The 23,045-nt window shown below is 48.6% G+C and overlaps 2 protein-coding genes across 2 annotated transcripts; one reads left to right on the top strand and one right to left on the bottom strand.

Annotated features, from left to right (window-relative positions):
• Positions 1-114: 114 nt before the first annotated feature.
• Positions 115-8,064, top strand: TMEM178A (transmembrane protein 178A). The gene is given in 5 exon segments (XM_050893042.1): positions 115-613; positions 5,005-5,046; positions 5,049-5,117; positions 5,949-6,086; positions 7,823-8,064. Coding segments are annotated over 5 exon segments (990 nt in total).
• Positions 8,065-11,488: 3,424 nt separating this feature from the next.
• Positions 11,489-22,684, bottom strand: THUMPD2 (THUMP domain containing 2). Its single transcript, XM_050893040.1, is given in 11 exon segments — positions 11,489-12,080; positions 12,083-12,327; positions 13,974-14,091; positions 15,869-15,983; positions 16,599-16,670; positions 17,290-17,377; positions 17,688-17,740; positions 19,076-19,153; positions 20,366-20,781; positions 22,073-22,205; positions 22,589-22,684. Coding segments are annotated over 11 exon segments (1,485 nt in total). The 3' UTR covers positions 11,489-12,009.
• Between the last annotated feature and the right edge of the window lie 361 nt (positions 22,685-23,045).

Raw genomic sequence — 23,045 nt, 5'->3', positions numbered from 1 at the left:
TGGCGCCGCGTCTCCGCACCGCGCAGGCGCAAGGGACACCGCCCCGCCCCGCTCCCCCGCGGCGACCCTTGCGCCTGCGCGAGCCGGCAGCAAGCGGGGCAGCTTTTCCGGCACATGCGGCTGCCGCGCTGCGCCGGACGGGTCTGCTCCAACGCGAGGTCTGGCGGGGCGGGTCCCACCCGGTCCCCACCCGGTCCCCACCCGGTCCCCACCCGGTCCCCTCACCAGTCCTCCCCCCCAGTTCTCCCCCCCGGGACGCTGTCCCGCCCCAGTCCCCCGGAACTCCTAGCCCCCCCCGGGGTCCCCGCGCCTGGCCCTGCTTGGGCGGGTAAGGAGCGCGCCGCGCTCGGCACCTCCCTCCGCCTCCGCCGTGCGGGGCGATGCCGGGCAGTGGGCAGTGCCCCGCGGCTGTGCTTGAGCGCGCTGGGGCTGCTGGCGGCGGCGCTCGGCACTGACCACTGGTACGAGACCGACCCGCGGCGGCACCGGCAGCGCTTGCGAAGAAGCCTGGCGGCCGCCCCTGTCACTCCCCCACTTCCCTGCCCCAGCGCTGCCTCCGGGCTGTGCCCGGCCGGTCTTCGCCACTCCCCCCTCGACAGCCTTGTCCTCAGGGGTGAGCGGCGCTGCCGGCTCGGGGAACCCCCGGGTTCAGCTCCTGTGCGTGCAGCTGGGGACCCAAAAAGCCAGCCCCGTGCACGTTCACCGGGCTCCTCCACCAAAAGACAGCACCCGAGCATGCAGCTGACACCCCCCAGAGCCAGCCCCTTGGCACGGGAACCGCAATTCATCCCCGGAGCCCACGTATGCAGCTGAGGAGCCACAAATTCAGCAGCCTCTGTGCATGCAGCTGGGGACCCCTCCTCAGAGCTAGCCCCTCTGTGCATGCAGCTGGGCGCCCCTGCACCACCCGGAGCACAAGGACCCCCCCATGCTGTCCCCGTGCACCAGGGACCACCTCCCTGCTCCCCTGGTGCCCAGCCCCTGGTCTCTAGGCTTGGAACAGGGCACTTCCCCGCACCTCGGTGCATGGGAACCCAGCACTCCCTGCCTCAGTGCACAAAACTGGGAACCTGCTGGGATCCCAGCATTGCCCAGTTGCCCGCAGACTCCGGTGCCAGCTCCCATGGGAGCTCCTGGGGCCCTTGCTGGCTCTTGTGGGGTACCTGTCCTTCCCTAGCGGGGCATGGGAACCATGTGTTATGGATATATGCTGTATGCACCTGCCAGTCCCCTGCAGCACTGGCACAGTATCTCTGCACACCCATCCAATGCACCCTGGCTGGGCAATGTCTTCCCCTCATCCACGGGACCGCTTCACCTTATTTTGTGACTTTTTGGAGTGTTGTGCATGCCCACACGTGATAAAGTGTGCACCTCTTCTCCTCTTACACCAGCACTGGCAGTCCCGCTTCCGCTCCCATCTTGCACATGGGTTTCCAGCATGGAGGAGGCATGTGCATGCTTGCCTCCATCCCCGGCCGTGCTGCCCACCCTCTCTGTGTGGGGAACAAGTGCCAGATGGCTGTGGGAACCCTTCTTCCCAGAGGTGCAACCCCTGGTGCGTGGCTCTGCGGCATGTGGGTCCTAGTGCACGTCTTGGGCTCTGTGCTGGTGAACCAGGCACGGCTTTTCCCACCACACTCCTGCTGCCAGTGGCTGATGGGTGAAATAAAAAGAGTGGGATGAGAGGGGACTTTGGGCACAAAGATGCACTGTCTGCTTGCTGCCCCTGCCTGGCTTGCCAAGGATGTTGGCATGGGGGACCCTCCTCTCCGCTGAGAAGGTGCGTGGGGATGGGGAGCTGGGCATGGCCCCATTTCAATGTGCGATTATCAGAGCAGAGAAGTCACTGAGGGGGTTGAGCTCTGGCAGGTGTAGCAGTGATGGCTGTGAAATTGCACAGTGTCTATCGGTGCATTTGTCCCTCCAGCCGCCCTGGGCCGTACATCCCTGTCCTTGGCTTCATTTTTATGACTTTTGTTCTCATAAGTAAAACAGTCTCAAACCTGCCAGAATCGGATTCAGGCCACTGTGATTTTTCCTGGCGCGTGACTGCGGTTTTTGGGGCGCGCTGTGCTGCTTTCTGCTGTGGAAGAGCCAGGACAGGCGGCAGGCGTAGATTAGCTGGACAGGGCTGCCACAGATGCTCCAAGAGCTGATCCAAGGGGACTGGGCTCTGTGACAAGTTTGGGAGTAGCAGCAGCTCTGGATGAGTTACAGAAAGAAATGCCAGGGAGTTTGAGCTCTGTCCAGAAAGGCTAACGGACATCCTGCTGGGGAGCACCGATAACCTCGTCACCCACCTGCTCTTGCCTCTCAGTCTTAATTTTTATCTCATTAGAGGGGAAATGGGTTATAATTGTTCCCATGTTATGTCCTTGCCAAGTTCTGCTTGGGTAGAAATGATTATGAATAAAGAAAGCAGGGTTATTTTTCCCCTTAAATCCTGCTTTCTATCCACAACAGCCGCCTGCGCTTCCTCTGTTCTTGTGAAAACACCCACGAGTTTCTCTGGGAGTACCTGTGTCCCTTCTCCTCAGTAAGAGAGACAGATGGAGCTGAGAGATGTGCCCTCTGCTGCCTTCAGAAACAGGTCAGCTCAAAAGGGTATTGGGCATTATTTGCTTCCCCAAGCTTTGGGGGAACCTCTCCCGCTTTCTCTTTTTCCTCCTGTTCTTTAGATGTGGCTATGGTAGGCCAGTTGAGCTGTATGCTGCAGGGAGGCAGTCTGGGCTCCTCTTCAGCACCACTCAGAAAGGTCAAACAACTTCAATAAAACTACATTTGGGTTTTAAACATTTTTGTGACAGTTCAGCCAATGCTCTTGCTTTAAGAGTTCTTCTGGTGATGGTGGGGGATTCACTGTGACATTTGACTGCTCTGCCTCCAGGGATCATGAGCCCCAGCTGTAGTCAGTGGCACCCCACAGCCACAGAAAATACCTTGCTGAGGCTGGATGCCTTGTTATTTCCAGCTGCGCTCACAACCCATCCATCCTGCTGCTGCTGCTTAGATCCAAAATACTACTTTGCGCTCTACAGCCCTAAATCCTGGCCACTGCTTGAAGCGGGAGCGCTGGCTCCTCAGCTGGCATGCGTTGGCAGGCTCCAGCCAGGTGATGCCAATGCAATTTGCCGTGGTTAGAGACCTCTTCCCACCCCTCCATCATCTTTCCATGCCAGATGAAAGGGTGAGGTGCTGCATCTGCCAGTGCTGTGGAGGGAAGGTGTGGCCTGGGGCCAGCCTGTCCCTTTTGCTTATGGGACTGGAGCCACTATGAGTGGGAGGGTGTCCTTACAGGGGCCACAGAGCACCTGCCTGAGCCTGGCGGGATCAGACATGGAGGCAGGCAAGTGCTTTCTTGAATGCTGAAGGCTGCCTTGGTCAGGGGAAGAGCTTGTGGTTTGTGTCAGTCCCAGGGCAGGTTGGTTGTAGTCGTAAGCTGTGCCCCAAAGAAAGCATAGGAAGGAAAGTTTAAATTTAGAGGGTCCAGCTGGCTCCAGATGTGGGAGGCCCATGTACACAAGTCCCATATTTGTATACTCCTGTTGCAGTCACTCCTGCTGTCCAGGGAGAAGAGCTAAGCCTCAAACTTTTAGGGATGACTCTAAGAGTGTAAAAAAGCAGTGGTGCAGCCTGGACATTTTCCACCTCTCCTCAAACATGAGGCTTTAACATTGTGCTTCATAGAAAAAAGAAAATAAATCTTTCCAGCATGATGTCAACAGTCTGAAGACTTGGCTTCTTCCATGCTCTCTTCCTCTTTAATGCCTCCCCAGAGCAGCTGTCCATCCCCTGGCCCCTCCTGACCGCAGCCAGCATCTCTTGGGTACCACTTCCTTGCAGCATCCCATGTCGACTCTCGTCTGTTCTGGGATGCCTTTTGCTGGTTGCTCTCCATTCAGCTGAGCAAGCCCAGCTCCACCCTCCCAAGCACCTGGCACCCTGGCTCAAGGAGGGGCATCCAAGCAGGACGAGACCCTTTGCACTGCATGCCTAGTTTATCTGTACGTGCCTGCATGGCCCAAGACTGGCTTTTAAAGCAGCCACCTCCGTGGTGTCACACCAAGGAGCAGCGTGCCAGTGACAGCTCATGCTGGCATTTGCTCTGCAAAGAATGCAGAAGGGAAAAATGCCATTTTTTAGGGAAATGGTGCCCCAGGGCAGCGATGGCTGCAGGGGTGAGGCAGGGCACGTCTCTGTGGCGTTTGCCAGATGGTGGCCCTTTGGGGATACCGATCGGTGGTGCTGCGTGTGGCAACTGGAAGCCAGCCAGACCCCTGCACTGCTTTTTCCTTCCCCCCCACCCCTACCCCCCCTTGCAAAAAATAAAGCCTGCATGAGGTCCAGCCTGCCTCCCCCCTCCTTCCCTCTCCCCTGCAAGTTCCATGGCTCAGCCAGCACTGCCACTGGCCAGCAAGGTCTGCTTGGGAGAAGTTAGTGATAGCCAGTTCCCAGCAGGCAGGGTTCCTGCCCACGATTTTGCATTAGTCAGAGCATTGTTTCTCCTACTGCAGCACAGGCCCTTTCTGGGGAGGTTTTGTCTTTGCCAGGAGAGGCATGAGTACAGCATGAGAGGAAAAACAGTGATTGCCTTTGCTCAGCAGCCCACTAGTAAGCATTTCCCCATGTTTCCACATCTCTGTATGGAAATGCTCGTCTGTGTCTTTCAGAGAGAAGCAGTATCCTTTTGGAAGGGGCAAGGGGGAGGGAAGAAGTCAGGCTCCCATGTAATAGATAATGTTTTACAAGTGCTGCTGGCCTTCGGTGGTCTCTGGAGGATCCAGGACATGAGTGCTGGTACTGGGAGAAGCTGGGCAGAGCTGATTACTCAGAGGAGAAAGGGTGGGCAGGAGCCAAGCAGATGGTAAAAGGATGGGGAGGAGGAGGGCAGGTGACAAGGACTAGCTGTGGGAAAGGGGGGTAATTCCCAGCTCTGGGAGGGGAAACCGGTGTTGGTTTTGGTTACCTGGTATGGGAACACCTCGTCTTCTTCTCTGGCAGGCATCGCTCAGAGATGCACTGCTATCAAGTACCACTTTTCCCAGTGGTACGCTTGTGCAACATCCCCTTCAACCTGACGAAGGTGATCCACCAGGACGAATGGCATCTGCTCCGTAAGTGTTCAGCATGGCCCACTCCTCCCTGGCAAGGCCTGCAGCTCGTGCTCTCCCTTTCACATGAAAAACACAGCAATGAGACACTAGTTTGCAGAGGAGGGGGCTGAGGAGGCAGGATCCCACCGGGGCCCAGCCATCAGCAATTTTCACCCTCATTTTTACTTGCAGGCCGCTACGGTCGGTTCAGGAAAGTGTGAACACCACACGCAAGGGTTTTTAAGCTTGTTGAATGTAACCTACTCTTAGCCACCTTTCACAGGCAGATCAGCTCTCCCCTCACCTCTCCAGGGGTCTGCAGACACCAGCTTGAAAACCTGCATTCTGGCATCACTGGAAAAGTTCCAGCAGGAGACGTGTCAGAAGCTGACGACAGAAGCCTTGTGCTAAACAATTATGGCAGAACCTGTCTGCATGGAAACTCCCTGGCATTTAGAAGTGGAGCACTTCTGTCCATTCAAGTTACTTTAAATTTAAACTCTAGAAAGAAATAGAGAACAAAGAGTGTATCACAGTGTGTCTGCATAAAACCAAGCTGCACACGCATCCTGAAGGTCATATGGCTGAAGCCGTATGATTACATGGTTCATATGATAGTGGGTAGTTTGTAGCACAACTACAAAACTGCTAGTTTGTAGCAGCCCTGCTACAGTATCACTTTCTACTTACAGGTACTCACTCGTAGGTCTAGGATTACTCCTACTTTGGGTCTGCCTGGCACGGGCCAGCTGCACTCATGGCTATTTCTAGGTGTCTGTCCACCTCCTCCTGCAGTGGAAGGCTTGTCCATGGTAACACCCGCTCTTAATTTCTTGGATTTGGTGGAAACAGACTTGAGAAGGAACATGGCTGGATTCCTGGGCATGGCTGCAGCTGTTCTTCTCTGCGGGTGCATCGTGGCAGCAGTCAGCTTCTTTTGGGAGGAAAGCCTCACCCAGCACATTGCAGGTCTGCTGTTCCTGATGACAGGTAACGCGTCATTCTAGCATGCTAATTACGGATGAAGGCTTCACCAAGTTTCACTTGGGTTGGCAGTGTGTGCTGCCACTAAGTGGAGCACACCTTTCCTTCTGATCTCCGGTTACTGCGCCTTGCATGAAGCAAGTCGTGTGCTCATAGAAGTGGAATAACCAATAATTAGAAACAAAAAAACTGTGAAAAATGCTCTAGGCCTCATGCAGCAGAAAGGACGGACCACAGGGCTAAAACAACTGCTCCCTTCTCTTTACGTACAAAGCAATCTCTTTCTTCTCCAGAACAGAACAGTCCCTTGCTGCAGTTTGTAGTCCTTGATGGTGGACTAAATACATCTTTAACACTGCAGTAGGAAAGGGGAATGCTTTAAAAAAAAAAAAAAGTTTTAGTCATAAAATTAGAAATTGTTTAGAGGAGGAGTGTTGTGGTTTAACCCCAGTCAGCAGCCAAGCACCACACAGCCGCTCCCTCACTCCCCATCCCCCCACCCCCTGCTCCGGGTGGCATGGGGAGGAGAATCGGGAACGAAGGCAGAACTTGTGGGTTGAGATAAGAACAGTTTAATAACTAAAGTAAAACATAATACTAACAATAATAATAATGAAATATAATAATTGTAATGAAAAGGAATATAACAAAAAAAAGGGCCGGGGGAAGGAAAAAAACCCAGTGATGTGTAATGCAATTGCTCACCACCCGCTGACTGATGCCAGAGGTGCAATACGCCCCTACTGGCCAACTCCCCCCTGTTTACATACTGGGCGTGACGTTCCATGGTATGGAATATCCCTTTGGCTAGTTCAGGTCAGCTGTCCCGGCTATGCTCCCTCCCAGCTTCTTGCACACCTGCTTGCTGGCAGAGCACGGGAAACTGAAAAGTCCTTGGCTTAAGATAAGCGCTACTTAGCAACAACTAAAACATCAGAGTGTTATCAACATTATTCTCACACTAAATCCAAAACCCAGCACTGTACCAGCTACTAAGAAGAGAGTTAACTCTGTCCCAGCCAAAACCAGGACAAGGAGGAAAGGTAAAATCTGTGAACACAAAGCCAGCATGAGTTTGAACCATCCAAACTCACGAGGCTAAGCACAACACCTTCTCTTGTGCCAGAGGAAATACTTTGATTTGAGCAGCTGTAACGCATAGCACAGCTGTATTTTTTTAATGCATTTGGAAAGCACAGGCCTGAGGAAAGGCTCACTGTGCATGGCTAATTTAGCTGCTTAATGAAAAACACAGCCTAATGAAAAATGCTTAAGGAAAAGTAACTCAACAGGAACCCTAGGCTGGGAGAAGGGTGTTGGCAGAGAGCTGGGGAGTGATTTAGCCTGAACGGTCCCTCTGCAGAGGTATGTGGAGGGCCACCCATGGAGGTAGATTACCTGCTCAATAACCTCCAGATCTGATCGCAGATGGAGGCTTTGGATACCTTACCCTATTTGAAGGGCAGGCATGACTGAAGTCACAGAGGAGACTCTCTTATTCTTAAAAGTAGCGACCAAGAAGTTTGGTGGATGCAATTCACAACCACAGAGGCTTAGCCTTGCATAACTGGGTAATACATGAAAACTTTATGAATGCCGGTAATTATCACTTGTGTGTTACCCAAGATAATTTATACCAATAAAGTTGGGTGCAAGTTATTTGATTATTAAGGCCTAACAGTTATTTTGTTATTCACACTATGTTACATCTCAAAATAACAATGTGATTATTTCATTTACAGGAATATTTTGCACTATATCTCTGTGCACTTATGCAGCCAGCATATCATATGACCTAAACCACCTCCCCACATTTGTCTATAACCTTCCTGATGATGTAGAACATGGATACAGCTGGTCTGTATTTTGTGCTTGGCGCAGTCTGGGATTTAGAGTGGCAGCCGGGTGTCTTTGCACAGCTTACCCGTTTGTTAGCAGGGGCAACATTATGCAGCTCAAGTCCACCAGAGACTCCTCCATATGAATGCCCACCTGCCACCAACACCCTTCAGTGGTGGCTGAAAACTATTTTTCAGGACTTACTTGAAGAAGCAGAAGTGAAGGGAAAACTAAACTTAGGATTCCAAGCACAGAAGTCTGATTCTTCAAAATCTGACCATCGCATTTTACCGGTTTGGCAAGCTGTTCTCCCATGCTGCCCAGCAGAGAGATTTGAAAAGGAGACAGCTCTCAGGACAGAGATGGCTCAGGATCAGATGCTTCAGTTCAGCATGCCAAGTCCATGCAGAGGAAGATATTTGCACTGGAAGGTAAAAGGGGGAGGAAAGTTGCTGTAAGAATTTAGGGCTATTTCTATTTTTCAAGGATCTGTACATAAAGAAATTAAGGAAAAGTCACTGTTGCCAAATGAGTTCTAGTCAGAATTATACCCCCTTCCCCGGGGCATCATCTGTAATGTTTTAATTCAGCACCTTCCGCAGTTGACCCTAAAGGAAGGCTTTGGTACCCCTCTCCTCCCAAAATGCCCAAACAGACCTTTTTCTTTTAAATCAGCATGTACCTGTGTCTCTTTGTTTATCGTTTGTACATGAAGATCCCACGTAATTTGTAAATAACCAAGATTTCCATTCTGAGCACCCGAGCTGCACTGTGAGAAGGATTAAATTACTCCTGTCCATTCCTGGATGGTCTCTTGGTTATGAAGCATTTGTCAAGCTACAGTATCTGTAGTAAAATACCTGCCTCTGTCAAAAGCATTTGTGTCAACTGCAATTTCACGGCTTGGAAATCGTGTCTCCTGCAAGGCAGAGAAAGTTCATAAACCAGGAGTGTCGTAGCTTAGACACTGCTTGCACCAAGCATCCCTACAGGGCAGAGCAGCATGCTGGAGTTAGAGCCCCAGAGAACCTCTCCTGCTTGGGCCAAGAAGCCACCCATGGCAATAGAGGGATGGGGAGATGTTAGAAGGGGAGTGGCTTTACATTTTCCAGTGCTTAATGGCAGGGACATGCAAGTTAACAGATGAGAGCGCCATGCTGATCTGTCAGACAGCACTCAAACTGACAGAGCCAGTCCCCACAATTAGGAGACTTCAGTGCATCTGTCAAAAGTCATCCAAAGCTACGATCCCCTACCTAAAAGCCAGTGTTGCCCTTGATGCATGGCATCCATACATTCATTGCCAGAGCAGTGTTTCACACCTGTTGGGAACAGGAAAAGAGTTGGCCAGGCCCCTGGAAGGTCCCCCAGGCTTCCTTGCAGAGGGCACAGACACTGTCAGGAATGGAGCAGAGACTGCTGATGGAGCAGAGCGATCAGAGAAGCCGATTCTGCAGTAAGGGTGGATGGTACAAGATGAACACAAAAGGGAATGGTGGGGGGAAAAGGTCAGATACAGAGTATTGTGAGCATAGGGCTGGGAAGAGAAGAAGGGAGATGCGAAAGGTTGAAGGGCAAAGGGGTGTTAGAGGAAGGAAAGGGAGGTGAGAGGCAAGGGTGGTGGAACAGAGAAATATTGCCTTAATGCAATAACCATCAATTAAATGACAGCAGAAAAAGTCAGTGCCAAACTAGGCTAAGAAACACAATCATACAAAGTAGACTAAAACCCAACAGATCAATTAATTGATCTGGGAGCAATCAAGATGCCAGGAAGCAATGGCAGGAGAAACCAGCATCAGCACTAAGCACAGCTTTGGGGCCAGCCTTCCCTGCATTTCTGTGCTTAGCTTCACCACTAAGCACAGAGCAGTGTCTCTCAGCAAACAGTTAGGTCCTGTTGGAGTCAGCTCACACCTGTTTACGTGCTTGTCTTGTCATACACAGATCAAGGCAGAAATACTCTCTCCAGATGGTTTATACATCTAATATAACACCAAAAAGGTTTAACTTGGTTCCACCTCTGGTGAAAAGCACAAATAGCCATGGGTGATACTAAACTGGGGGGTGGCTACCATAATGAATGGCAGAACATCTGCCCTGAGGAGCCTCAGTCAACTTGAGAAGTAGCACCTTGTGGTGTTCAAGGAGGAGATGAGCAGAGCTCTGCATGTGGGGTGACACAGCCCCATGCATTCAGCCAGGCTGGGAGATTGAACCTGGGTGGCAGCCCTGCCAAGAAGGGCTTGGGGTTACAGCAGACAATGGGCTGACCATTAGCCAGAAGCATGTTCCCATTGCAGATAAGACACACAGGCTGCACTAGGAGCCACATGGCCAGCAGAGCCAGAAGAGCTATTTTTACCCACTCTGTTCAGGGCTGGTGAGGCCTCACCAGGATTTGTGTCCAGTGTTAGGTCCTCCAGTTCAGGAGGGATGTGGGGTAACAGGAGAGGGGCCAGCAGAGGCTGTAAAACGTCTGGGAGCCTTAGGGGGCCTGGAGCACAGTGCCTGTGAGGGGAGGGAGCCAGGCTTGGGTAGTCTGGTGAAAAGGAGGCAGAGGGGCATCTACCAGGAGCCTGTGACTGCTTGAAAGGCAGTTATAGACACGAGAGCACCAAACTCCTCCAGTGTCAGACAACGCAGCGAGGGACAACAGCCACAGATTGCAGCTTGGGAGGGTCACACACAAGGAAAGCTTCACCCCCAGGAGGGTGGTGTCTCCTGGGACATGTACCCAGAGATGCAGGGATCTCCATCCTTGGAGGTTTCTTGCACAGTGCAAGAAAGCTACCGATTCCCAGCAGTACAGATCTTCCTCTATTTGTATATGAAAGCCCCAGCTGACATGATTGGCAATAGGCCTGCTCCATTGGGGAGGCTGGAGGCCACCAGAGGCCCCTTCCCACAGGCGAGACAACTGTATTGAAAAGACACCTCAGCACTGTATAAAGTTGGGGGGGAATCCACAAGCAGCTCTCAACAACAGTAAGTTTTAGTCTCTTGAAATACAATTAGTCTTAAGATTAAAGTCTCTTCCCTTACCCAGCCAAAGCACCTTGTCAGAATCAAGAAAAAAGAACCACAAAAAGCAAAAAAAACCCAACCCAAACCCCAGACACACTACTAATCGTGTCTCCATACTAATCACAGCAGAGGAACACAATGCACAAGTCCATCCCAGCTTGCCAAGTTGCAAATGCTTGTCTAAAATAGCATCTGAAAGCAATCTGCAGTCATTCTCTATAAAAATACTTCCCTGTCAGCTCAGCAGCCATGGAAAGCCTTGAATTAGACTATCCTCCCCCCCCAAAATACCTTTTGCATAGACTAAAAGAACTGCTAAGACCTCTCTCTTTTCAGGAGAATTTTTCCATGTGTTTCTTTGCAGGTAGAAGTCACTTTTAACTGTTCATCCACTTGGCAAGTTTTTCCATCTTCCACATTGTGCCCTTGGAGTAACATTACCAAGTGAGGAAAAGCATTATTTCTGATAGAAATAAGTCTCTTCACCCTAAGAAGCTCAAGCATACCTGTTAGATACATGCAAACACTGCAAAGAATTAATACAGAAAATAGTTTATTTTCCACTCCAAGAGATCTCAATAGCAACATTTCAAACTCACCAGAAACGAGCTTTAAAATAAATACAGGACTGCAAGGTAAAGCATACATCCAGCCCTCAAAAAGAGCTGGAAACTTCTTCAGACAAGATGTGCTTCTAAAAAATACTGCTGAAGGTGAAAATCCATTTATATTTAATATTACCACATTTGTGTTTGCAGTTCTGCAAATAAAGACTTTCTCTCCCAAAGAAACTCCTGATACTGAGAGGCTTTGCCTAAAAAAGGATTTGAGGACTCTGTCTCATTACAATATTTTACATTAAAAACATCTGGAACACTGGTAGACATCTTCCACCTCTCCTAAAAACCAAAGACAGAAAAGCAACGCCTTAGGACATCCAAAGGAAGTGAGGTGAGCGAACAAATGGCACAGGGTTCGGATCAGCAGGGCTCCACTGGATCACTGCCATGCTGCTTTTCAAGTGTATCAGGATTCAAGTTCACTTTGGCACAGCGCAAGAAAGCTACTGATTCCCAGCAGTAGAGATCTTCCTGTATTTGTATATGAAAGCATCCGTCTTTCCAAGACTAACCCATAGACGCCATCTGGCACCAGAGATCCAAAACGTGTCTGTCTGCTGCTGAGAAAGGATTCTTCAACACCATTCACCAAGGAGGAAGAATTCCCATCAATATTCAGGGCTTTTGCAGCGGGGGTTTCACTTGCGCCACCAGAAATGGCATTAGGAGAGTCATTTTCAGCACATTTGGTAACGCTATCCATGCGCTTATGGAGATCTTGACTCAGCAGCAATACAACAGTGCCTCCAACACGAAGTACTCTGGCAATTGCAGGAAAAATAAAGGTTAGGTGTTCATCCTGCCTGGCATTCATTCATCTGTGCAGAACTCAACACTGCTGACACTTTAAAAGCCAGTTGCATTCAATAAAAACACCTAAAGACATTAAGGGTCACGGCTCAACTCAGTAAGCTACATCTCCAAATGGAATTTAAATTCACTATCTTCATAACTTCCTAAATGGGAGAACTGGGCCCCGTCCTGACTTTCAAACATTTCTGACCTCGGGAGTTCTTTCCATTGGGTTAGCAGGAAGACGGACTCAGTTTTTTCCCTCTTAGTGTTCTTCCAAGGATTGAGGGCAGTATCGCCTTTAAACCCCATTTTTGGGTCGCATGAGCCTCCCATCAGTCTGCAAAGGAGCAGCTTCCCAGGGCAGCAAGAGCTTTTCAGGCTGGTGAGGCAATTCTGAAGCTGGCCTTTCCCTTTGGAAACTTTAAAAGGTCTGTCCTTTCCACGTTCCACTGATCCTTAATGGCTTTCAAACTCAGGAAGCAGAGGAAAATTCACCATTGTTTGCAATCCATTTTTCTTAGTACATGAGGAAACATTACACTTGGCTTTGAAAGAGGGGAAAAAAAAAGACTATCCTGGCTCTGTTCACACCAAGTGGATTGAACAGTCTTTCTGGTGGTAGGGCTCTCATAGTAATGGTCCCTTCCTCACCTCCACCTTCCCAAGGAAATATTTTGCTTAGGATGGCCTGACAGAACAACTAAGACCAGAAGACAAGCACGGCCAAAGGGAGGGATGGTCAGCCTAAGCTGACGTAAGATTGCCCTGCCATTCTGTGGAGCTATCTCACGTTCTTCACCATCTTCCCACCGCATTCCTGCATTGGGTGAGCGAGATCAACACCTGCTGAAGACCAATCCTACAGAAAGGGTTTGTTTTCAGCCAAGAAAAGAAGTAAAGGAGCAGATGGTTTGAACTGCCCGTTAGAAGCAGCCTGCTATTAGCTTGGCTGAACTCTGCCACAAAATGACAGGGTGAGAGATGAAAGGAGGCATCTAAAAGCAGACCAGGTGGCTAGCCAGATATGCCAGCATATGCTAACAGAAAGGAAAATGCATACCACCATTTTCTGGTCTGAGATCCTTCCTGCCAAGGCAGGCTGGTAAAAGCTTATAGGAATTATAGGAATTATATAGGAAAGCCTATAATTTTATACAAGCACGCCTCAACTGAGAAAAGATTATTGCTTTATTTGCCTGGCCACACTTTAAGTTTGTCTAGGTCATCCTCTCCTCTTTCTCCTTTCTGCCTTGTAAAGAACATTTGTGAGTGTGGCTCACAAATATTTCACCATCATGCCTTGTAAAGAATATTTGTGAGTGTGGCTCACAAATATTTCACCATCATGCCTTGTAAAGAATATTTGTGAGTGTGGCTCACAAAACAAGCTCATTCCTTGTCAGCTTGCGCTGCCAACAGCACTTCCACAGCTTGCAAGACAAGCCACGACAGCCTTTAAGGGACAAGTAAAGGACTCAGACTTTCACAGGATCAGACTACAGAGCTGGAGAGTGTTTGGAATAAAGCAAACCTGAAGCTGGCTGAACACTTAGGATCACAAACCGTCGTGACATTTACACCAAACCCCAAGTGTGTCAAAGGCCACACGTACCTCTCCATTTCCTGGAGAATATCTGGTAGGAGCTGTATGTCTTTTGTGATCTTGAACTTCTTCCCAAATGGAATATCCGAAATCACAGCATCAAAGCTTTCTGAAGGCAACGGCAATGCTGCAGAATAAATGCAGGTCTTTACATCTGACTATGTGAGAAACGAAGAGCAGCTACGCCCCATTCACCTTACAAAACTGTCTGCCAGCTCTTTTGCGGCTTATGCACTCAGATTCATAGCTCCTTCTGTACTTATCCTCACAAACGGCACTATGAAGCCACCAACCCAATGCAGACTGAGAAGAGACAAATGCATGAGAGTGTAGTTTATCTTGCAGATTCCCTGTTACTGGTGGTATGTTTGCCCCAATAGTAAGACTCTCTGAACAGGGGACTGCACGGTTCCAAACTAACTGCTGCTTCTCAACACACAGTACATCTTTACAAGCAAAACACAGAAGAAGAGCTAAGCTTGCAATCACTTTTCTTAGTGCAGATGTTCAGATGCACACATACGAGTGGCAAGGAACCACACGTTAAATTCTTCTCTATCCCCCTTTTCTCCCCTCAAGAATCTGATTACAGCCAGAATCACTTGGATTCTGTCAGAGCTACTGTCTTCGAAGTATCTCCCAGAGTTTTTGTATCCTGGGAATAGTCAGTTCTCTCGACTATGAGGCAGCACTGCACCCTTGTGGTAATGAAGGCTGGCCGCATACCAGGCTGTGCTGGCCAGAGCATAGCCAGCATGTGAAAGGGCAAGACTATGGCTTCTCCATCCCTCAGGATGCTCAAAACTCGACTGGTCAAGGCCCTGAGCAACCTGACCCAGCTTTGGGGTTAGCCCCACTCTGAGCAGATGACAGGACTAAAGACCTCCAGCAGTCCCTTCTCACCTAAACCCTGCTGTGATTCTACGCCAGCCTTTCCAGAACTGGCTGGAGATGTTTCTTGGACCATCCTTGGATTAACACTTGCAGCACAACAATTTTATAACAATTTTATCTATAAATGGAAGGACAAGTTACCTACAGTCCTTCTCAAGACATGCAGAAATAACAGCTTCTGACCAGTGACAAAGACACCAATTACTTGTTCAGTATTAGAAAAAGCCTGATATCAAAGTACCTTCCATTATCCTAGAAGCCAAGGCCAATCACAGCTTTTAAGTAAGAAATAAAGCTATATATATTCTTATAAAAAAGAAATAATATTTCTTAGCATTCTGGTAAGAAATAAATATTGCAAGGTAAAAAAAATATGCATACTTCATCACCCATGCACAGGGAAAAACAGCCAGCTTTTGTCTGTCCTGAATTTCATAAAGGACTAATTTAGACTCAGGCTTTGAGGTCCAGAATAAGGTCATAAAATTATTACCTTCTCCCCAGACTAGCTCATGAACTGAGAGCAAACAGATTCCCTCTTCCAGGAGAAAGGCATCGTCATTTAAAATACTCCTACTGCAAAACATCAACAATTCAGCACTGAGCTTAATGAGTCCCCACTATTACTCATCTAGTAAATTTAAGTTACAAGCCACGTTTTATCTGGATTTGTCCTTGCTGTGTTCCCATAAGACACAAAGAACTCTCACAAAGCATGTACTCTTTGTGGTATTCACAAATTTACCATTAAGACAGACAACTACTGCCCATGTTTGACAATTATTATTTTCATTGTCTTCTGCTGAGTTTATTCCTGCCGAAGTTCCTGGGGGCAGGGAGGGGAGAACAAATAATTATCCATTCACTAGCACTACAGAGTCACTACTCAGCTATTTGTTGAGAGTTAGCTCTACTACACATTCACCCCCAAGAGAACCTACGCTACCTGTATAATCCCAGAATCACAAAAAATTTCAATCATGTCTCACTTGAAAAGCCTACAGACATACCTTTCACAGAAGCTTTAAGTAACTCAATCTTATCCATCAAGCCTGCAGTCCTAATATTCACATCTGCACCCTCTAACTGTGAATCACTTATATCAGCACCCCAGTAACAGGCTTCCTGTTCAGGGAAAAAGAGAAAAGTCATTTTGTTGACAACCAGGTGTATTTACTTTGTAAATCCTTCTCAGAACTGCCTTGTTGCACAGCTCTTCCAAGACAAACCCATTGCTGGGATATCTACTACCATTACACAAAGCAATACATAGACACAGAGGAATGGGGGAAGTCTGTGCTATCTTCACTCCTTTCATGTTCTAGTCTGCTCAAGACACTTGTAACGTACAGAAATACTGAGGCTACGTCCTGACAGCAAGACCCCAGCTAGCTACAGCCAGCCACGCTGCCTCTAATACTGACAACTGACTGTACCGTCACATTGACACCTCTGATCCCAGGATAAGCCCAGGCAGTTTTAGAAGTCCATGGTTGCCTCACACAAACCCTGCGGCATAAATCCAGGGCTCCCAGCACCCACCTGCACAAGTATGTAGGACTTGGTTTCACATTCCTGTGGAGGAACATTTGTACTAAAACACTTAACAACTGCCTAGAAAGATCAGTTTGGTTCCAGCTTTCCAGTAATGGACTTTGGTATAACTGTGGTACAGATTTTTCTTGATGCAACTACAAGCCGTCTTGCAAAGGTCCTGCCTGTTGCCACTGTGATACTCACGGGCCACTCTTTGGCAGCTTCCAGCAGTATCGTTCCTAGCCCACACATGGGATCCAGCACAAAGGCACCAGCCTACAAAAATAAAGGGGTTATTGCATCCCAAGCAAGACAGACTCCTCTCCCAGGACAACGCTTACTCAGGGACGTACGGATCACCTACATATTCCCACTGAATCCAGTGTAGGTAACAATAATCACTGGTTTTACAGGCCAAACTTGCTTGTAAGAGAAGATAGTAAAAAGCATTAACAGTTTCACCAAAGACAATGCATCAAGGCATCCAGCCTTGAGGTGACATTTAGGGGAAAAAAATTACAAGTGGACTGCAGACAGATATTGGTACCAAATTAATCTGTGGAAAAGATCACACTTGCTTCTGTTTTCTCTTGGGAGAACAATCCCAAACAAGGTTTGAAGCCTGGGCAGTGAAAAAATCTTGCCATTTAGATACATATATTCATACAAGGAATAGCACCTCTGCTGAGAAGGACCTGGGATTACAGCAGATATCTGGTTGAACAGCAGGTGACAGCGCACTCTCATCACAGATAAGGCAAACCCTGTCCACATGCATTAGAGCATGGGGCATTAAAATCAACACACTTCTTCAAAGCTTCCAGCTCGAGCCCTGATGAGCAGCAACCCCCCCTTCATTCGGGACTCTACATCTTTGCCATGAACATTCACTTACACTGATTTCAGCCAGAGATGCCATGGCCCACGCAATTGTTGATCGCAGTCCTGCTGTTTTGATATACTCTCTGTTTGCCAACGGAAGCCTGCAGACAGCAAAAAAATCAATGTGAGATAACAGTACAACCACCCAGAAAAGCCCATGTAATATGAAACAACAAATGAACTGGACAGATCTGCAGACAGACAGATAGAAACCACAGTCTGCTTTTATCCATAAGCACTGCAAAGTCCAGCCTATGTGCTCAGACGAGCTCCAGACAGACCACAAGACTAATGTGACAGTCCAGGGAATATTAAACCAGAAGATAAATACCCACAGTGGACAGCAAGACTATTTAGAAATTATGCCTGTTCTGATACTGCCAAGACAAATCCAGTGAGGAGAATGCCTACCTGAAAAGAGGAATCCCCACCACAGAGTGAATGTCATTAAGATGTACGAAGATCTGAAAGAGGAAAAAAATTACATTAGAAACTCTCAACCTGACACGACAATAGCTTTAACTCATTTAAACCAGACACAGAAGATGTTTCTACGAACTTCTGATCCTAGTTTTTATGAACAAAAATACATGCTTTAGACAATTATGATTAATTGGCAGAAATCACACTAGATAATCTGAATGCCACTTTAAAGAGGACTTAATGTTTAAGCAAGCTGGGAAGGGATTTTATCAGCCAGGAATCCATCAGCAAGCACTTGAATCTTTAAGGGAACCAATTTTTATAATATTGAATGGATGTTTTTAATTATAAAACCATTTACTCTAAGCAGGAGAACATTATTCACTGTATACTACCACTCAGTTATTCATGTACCCTCCTCCTTTTTAAAAAACCAACCAAACAAACAACACAAGTGCCACTAAGGGGCATTTCAGATGGCAAATGTGGGTAATCCTTCCAGAAATACAGGCAGCTCAAAGAAATTGTCCTCCTGTCCCACAGAGAGCATCCCAAAAGATGACTGAGCTCCCCAACAGGTCTTGCATGACTGCAATCCCTCCCCACGAAGCCCAAAGAGAAACATGATGCTTTTGCAATATCCCAGTCCTCAGCACTTGAATGGTTTCAGAGCAAAAATCTCAACAAGAACTAGAGCCCCACTTGAGGCTCAACAAAGCTGTATTTGATGCACAGCCTGGGAAAACCAGAGCCAGTAGATGAACTCAAAGCTTTTACAGAAGGCCTCAGACCTCCCAGCATCAGTGCTGGGAGCAGCTTCCATATGTCAAGCACAGGGATGGAGAAACAGCTTGTCAAGAGCAATGAGTCCTCTCCAAGGTCTCCAGACAGCCTGCACCATGGAGGGTGCCTTAAGCAAGCTGCTTGTCAGGGACAGGGTGTAGGAGGAGGCTCTTCCATAAGCGGCATTCTCAAGTTGAGTTCCTCAAGAACACGACCTTGCTGCTCACTCTCTTCCCCTACAGAGGCTAGATGAGCTGCCCAACGTCTCAGGTGATCTCCATTTTCAACAGAGTCCAGCAGTTTGCAAGTGTGCCGGATCCTGAGACATTGCCTGTATGGATCCTTCCCCTCATGTACAGGCCCATGCTGGCCATTCTGATATTAATTTAAGTGCTCTGGAAGGCACACACACAGTGGCTACCGAAAAGCTTTGCTCAGCACTACCAGATGATTTCTAGTTAAATTCAGCAGCAGAAAGACAAATGGGGAGAGGCCATGGACCTGAGTGCAAAGGGAGCAGAGAACAAAACAAAAGATAATCGGGGGCAATTCTGGAAGCAGCAACAGGCCATCTGGCAGACAAGCACCACTACCTCTAGATCTGGGTCCCGCAGATCAGCCCGCCACCCACACTGCTTCATGAACGCTATGCCAACGGCTCTTCCGATCTCCTGCAAGGGGGAAGAACAGTCACAGGCAGTAAAAATGACAGAATTAAGAAAACTGCAGATCACAGCCTTCACTGCACAATCCTTAGAAATTCCTGGGAAAAGAAAGAGTCTCTCTTTATCCCTAGGAGAACAATTCGTACAAAGACCAGAAGAGGTACAACAGGGCAGAGCGAGCGAGGGGCAGAGCAAACACACCCGCATGACAAAATGACTATCACTCAGCTGGAGTGTGGGAGGCTGAAGTTCAAGTCCTGCCCAAGTTACAACAAAAACTATCATCATTTTAGAATTATATATCATGCACAAAATATTTCTGATGGCTATAAACTAGATTACCTAAGAGAAAATCTGTGAATGCACAACTGCAACTCACAATTTTAATGCTTTTATGGCATCTAGAAAGCTCTGACTACCTTCAGAGTATGAGAGTTCAAACACACAGCTCAAATTTAAGCAAACATTCTTGTTAGCATGCTCGTGTGTTCCACCTTCCCAAGGTACCAGCTTTAGTAGGGGGAAAAAAAAAAAGTTAAACTACTGTTATCTTCAAGTAAGAGAAATCTACATAAATTGCAGCTACACAGGGTTTGCTTTTTTACTTTTTTTACTTTCCTCACAGTAGAAAGATATTATAGATGAGAAGAGGGCTGGATGGAAAGGGCCCCTGGAGTTCTCTATGCCACCACTCTCTCCCAAGGACCAAGGCCCACCCCCCCAGGACACCTCCCAGGGCTGCACCACCCTTCTGGGGAACAAGTTCTCCCCAACACCCGACCAGAGCCCACCGAAGCTGCAAAGTTCTGGTCTGCAAAGTTCTGGTTTTGTACCTTCTTTTAGGTTGTCTGCCACAACTGAGAGGAGTCTGGCTCCCTTGTCCTTGCAATGGCCCTTTAAGTAGCTGTAAACTACTATCAGATCACTCCTCAAACTCCACAAGCCCAGCTACCTCAACCTCTTACCTTTACTTATCCTCAATAAAAGGCATTGATTTGAAAAATATTCAGGGTAATAGTGCCCAGAAATTAACAACAGCCTTTGTATTTCCACTGGTTTAAGGAAAATGCAGGTTAAGGGCTTTTTTGAGAAAATACAGAAAAAGCTTAGATCAGTTTGTTTTTCTAAAACATAAACACACAATTGAAATGACAAATAAAATACACATCTCCGTTCACCTTTGCTGAATTCTTTTAAAATGTAGATACGTTAGCATACCTGTGAAGTAAGTATTTTGGCAATCGCTCCACTACAACGACAAGAAACTCTGAAACTGAATCTAAGCTTCTCATTCGCAACAGGTTCCTCTCCACTGCTTTTGGAAGGGTCTTCTAAGGAAGTCTTGCTTTCAGTCCAGCAGTCCTGATCACTCTTTCTCTCTGGTACCATACACCTCTCTCCAGCTTCCACTTGCCATTCCTCAGACACAGTCTCTCTCACTTGTTCTGTTTTCTGCCTTTTAGTTGTAATATTTATCTCTTCTTCTGATTTCCTCTTGAGAGGCAATCGGTTTTCTTGAGAGACATCGTCTTTTTTCCCCTCACACCCATGAAGGTTTCTCCAAATAGAGATAACATCCAGCCAATACTTTGGTTCCTCAATGACAAGGCTTTTAATCTCATGCAGCATTTTCCCTGGAAGAAAAAGCAGTTTCAGGTTAAGTAATTCAGTCTCAGCATTTGATCTTCCTACAGATTGAGGACAGCTGTTAACAGAGACTGTGTTCAGATTTCATTCATGTGTGAATTCAGGAACCACAGCAGCAGCAGCCGCCATCACAGGCATAGCTGAGCTCTCAACACCCACGTACCCCACCAGCAGAGACCCAGGCATCCCTCCGATTACAAGCTCTGCAGAACCAAGATCAAATCATGCAAGGGTTGAATTCTGCAGAAGAATTCAGCAGCTCCAGAAAACCAGACCACCTCTGAGTCTCACTCCCAGGGTCAGAGGACCAGCCTACCATGCCATCCTCCCCAGAAAGCACTTGGTCCACGATTAGAGAGATGTGGGACACTTTCCAGGATTGAAAGACAGAAATGAACATGAATCACTGATTCAGCTCAGGTAAAAAGCCACAAGTTTATTCTTTTATAAAGGAAATCTCTCCTTGTTATTCATCAACCTGCCTTCAATCCTGCAAAGTCTCTGACACACACCTAAACTTACACCTGTGGGTAGTCCTCTTGAGTGAGCTACAACAAGAGAGGCACAAGGAATAGAGAGGCCGATTCACTTAAAAACCTTGAAGCTGGTCAAGGGAGCAGAAAAAAAAAGCATCTCTATTTCTCATTTTAAATTTTAGAATCATGGTTAAATTTGATCCTCAAAGCTGAAGGCCATCTGTGATCTCCCAAATAAAATCCCACCATCACGCAGATATCAATCCATCTTACTTGAAATTCTTATTCCAACACTGACAGAGGATATGACCTGAGTAGCTGACATTTGCAAGAAACCTGTTACTGAACAGTTAAGTGACACAAGATATACATCTAGATCCACTTCGTCTAAAAGAAAATGACTCATCATTAAAATGTACACAAGGGGTCCAGAACTGGACTTCACTTTCGGGGTGGGGTGTTTGTTGTTTTCTTTCCTGGGAGGCGGGGGGGGGGGGGGGGGGGGCATCTTACACGTATACATATATGTACAGTGTCAGCAGAACACAAGCTGGTAAGATACCTATTTAAAACATTTTTAAAGCCATTTTCAGCACCAAAAAAAAGCATTGAAAACATAACTGCGTGAAAGATACTCCAGAATTGATTATTGTCAATTAGAACTACAGCTGTTAGTAAATAAATAAAATAAATTAAATATTAATTTTATAAACAGGACTTGAACTGGGGCTTCACGTTTCTGCACACGCACCCTGTGAGCAAACCGGAGGGGATGACCCGAGGGAAGGAGTCAGTGCCATACCTTTATTTCTAGAAACTGCAAGCGGGGTGTGTTTCTTAAGCAGCAAAAACAGTCGCTCTCCAGACTTGAGTTTCCTCAGCTCGCCGGGCTCCGCCTCCGTGCTGAAGAAGACCTTTCCTGAGACGCAGTCCACCTCAGGGGAAAAACAGAAACCAAACCAAACCGGGACGGTGTTTTGGGCGAGCACCTTCAGCAGCCCAGCAGCCCCTCACACCCGCTCGCCCCTTCGCGGGGAGGAGGGCAGCGCAGACCTCACCTCACCGGGGGTAGTGAGGGCAGACGGCCTGACCGAGCGGCAGATGTCCCTGCCCGCGGCAGGGGCGGGACCAGACGGTCCTCAGGGATCCCTTCCGACCCAGACCAACACCAGACCCGTGGGGGCTCACGCAGGTAGCGGGCACAGCCCACGCCGCGGCCGCCCGGCTCCGGGGCGCGAAGCGAACGAGGTCGAGTTCCCCACGATCCGGACCGGACCGGACCGCCCCCGGTGGGCACCGGCGCCGGCTCCCCCCTCACCTCCGTGGCGCCGAGCCGCGCCCGCACCTCCCGCGCGAGGAAGGGCTCCAGCCCGCGGCCCGCCGTGCAGAAGTACCGCCCTCCCCCCGCCGCCATCTTGGCCCGCCCCGCTGCCCTCAGGGCGGGCCGGGGAGCCTGGCGGGACCGGCTCTCCTCGGCGGGGCCCCGCCTTCAGGGGCGGCTCTCCCGCGGGGAGCCCGCCCTGGGAGCGGGCCGGCGGGGCAGGGCGGCAGCCCTCGCTGCCACCTGCGTCGGTACCAGAGAAAGGTACTTAAAAGCACCTGGTCCGGAGTATAGTTGTACACTCGGGGGGCAAACCTTCACCTGCCCCCACGGGACCGCTTCACCACTAAATGCGTGTATCACCGTGACGGGAGGTGACGCCCTCGAGGGAACCATCAGTGCAGGCGGTGAGATGGATTACCGCAGCGCAGCTCTCGCTCCTCCTGTTTCAGCA

This window comes from Gymnogyps californianus, chromosome 3 (genome assembly GCF_018139145.2).
Source record: "Gymnogyps californianus isolate 813 chromosome 3, ASM1813914v2, whole genome shotgun sequence".
Classification (NCBI taxonomy): domain Eukaryota; kingdom Metazoa; phylum Chordata; class Aves; order Accipitriformes; family Cathartidae; genus Gymnogyps; species Gymnogyps californianus.
The sequence above is the reverse complement of the archived record's forward strand: the minus strand, read 5'-3'. Positions and strand labels throughout refer to the sequence as shown.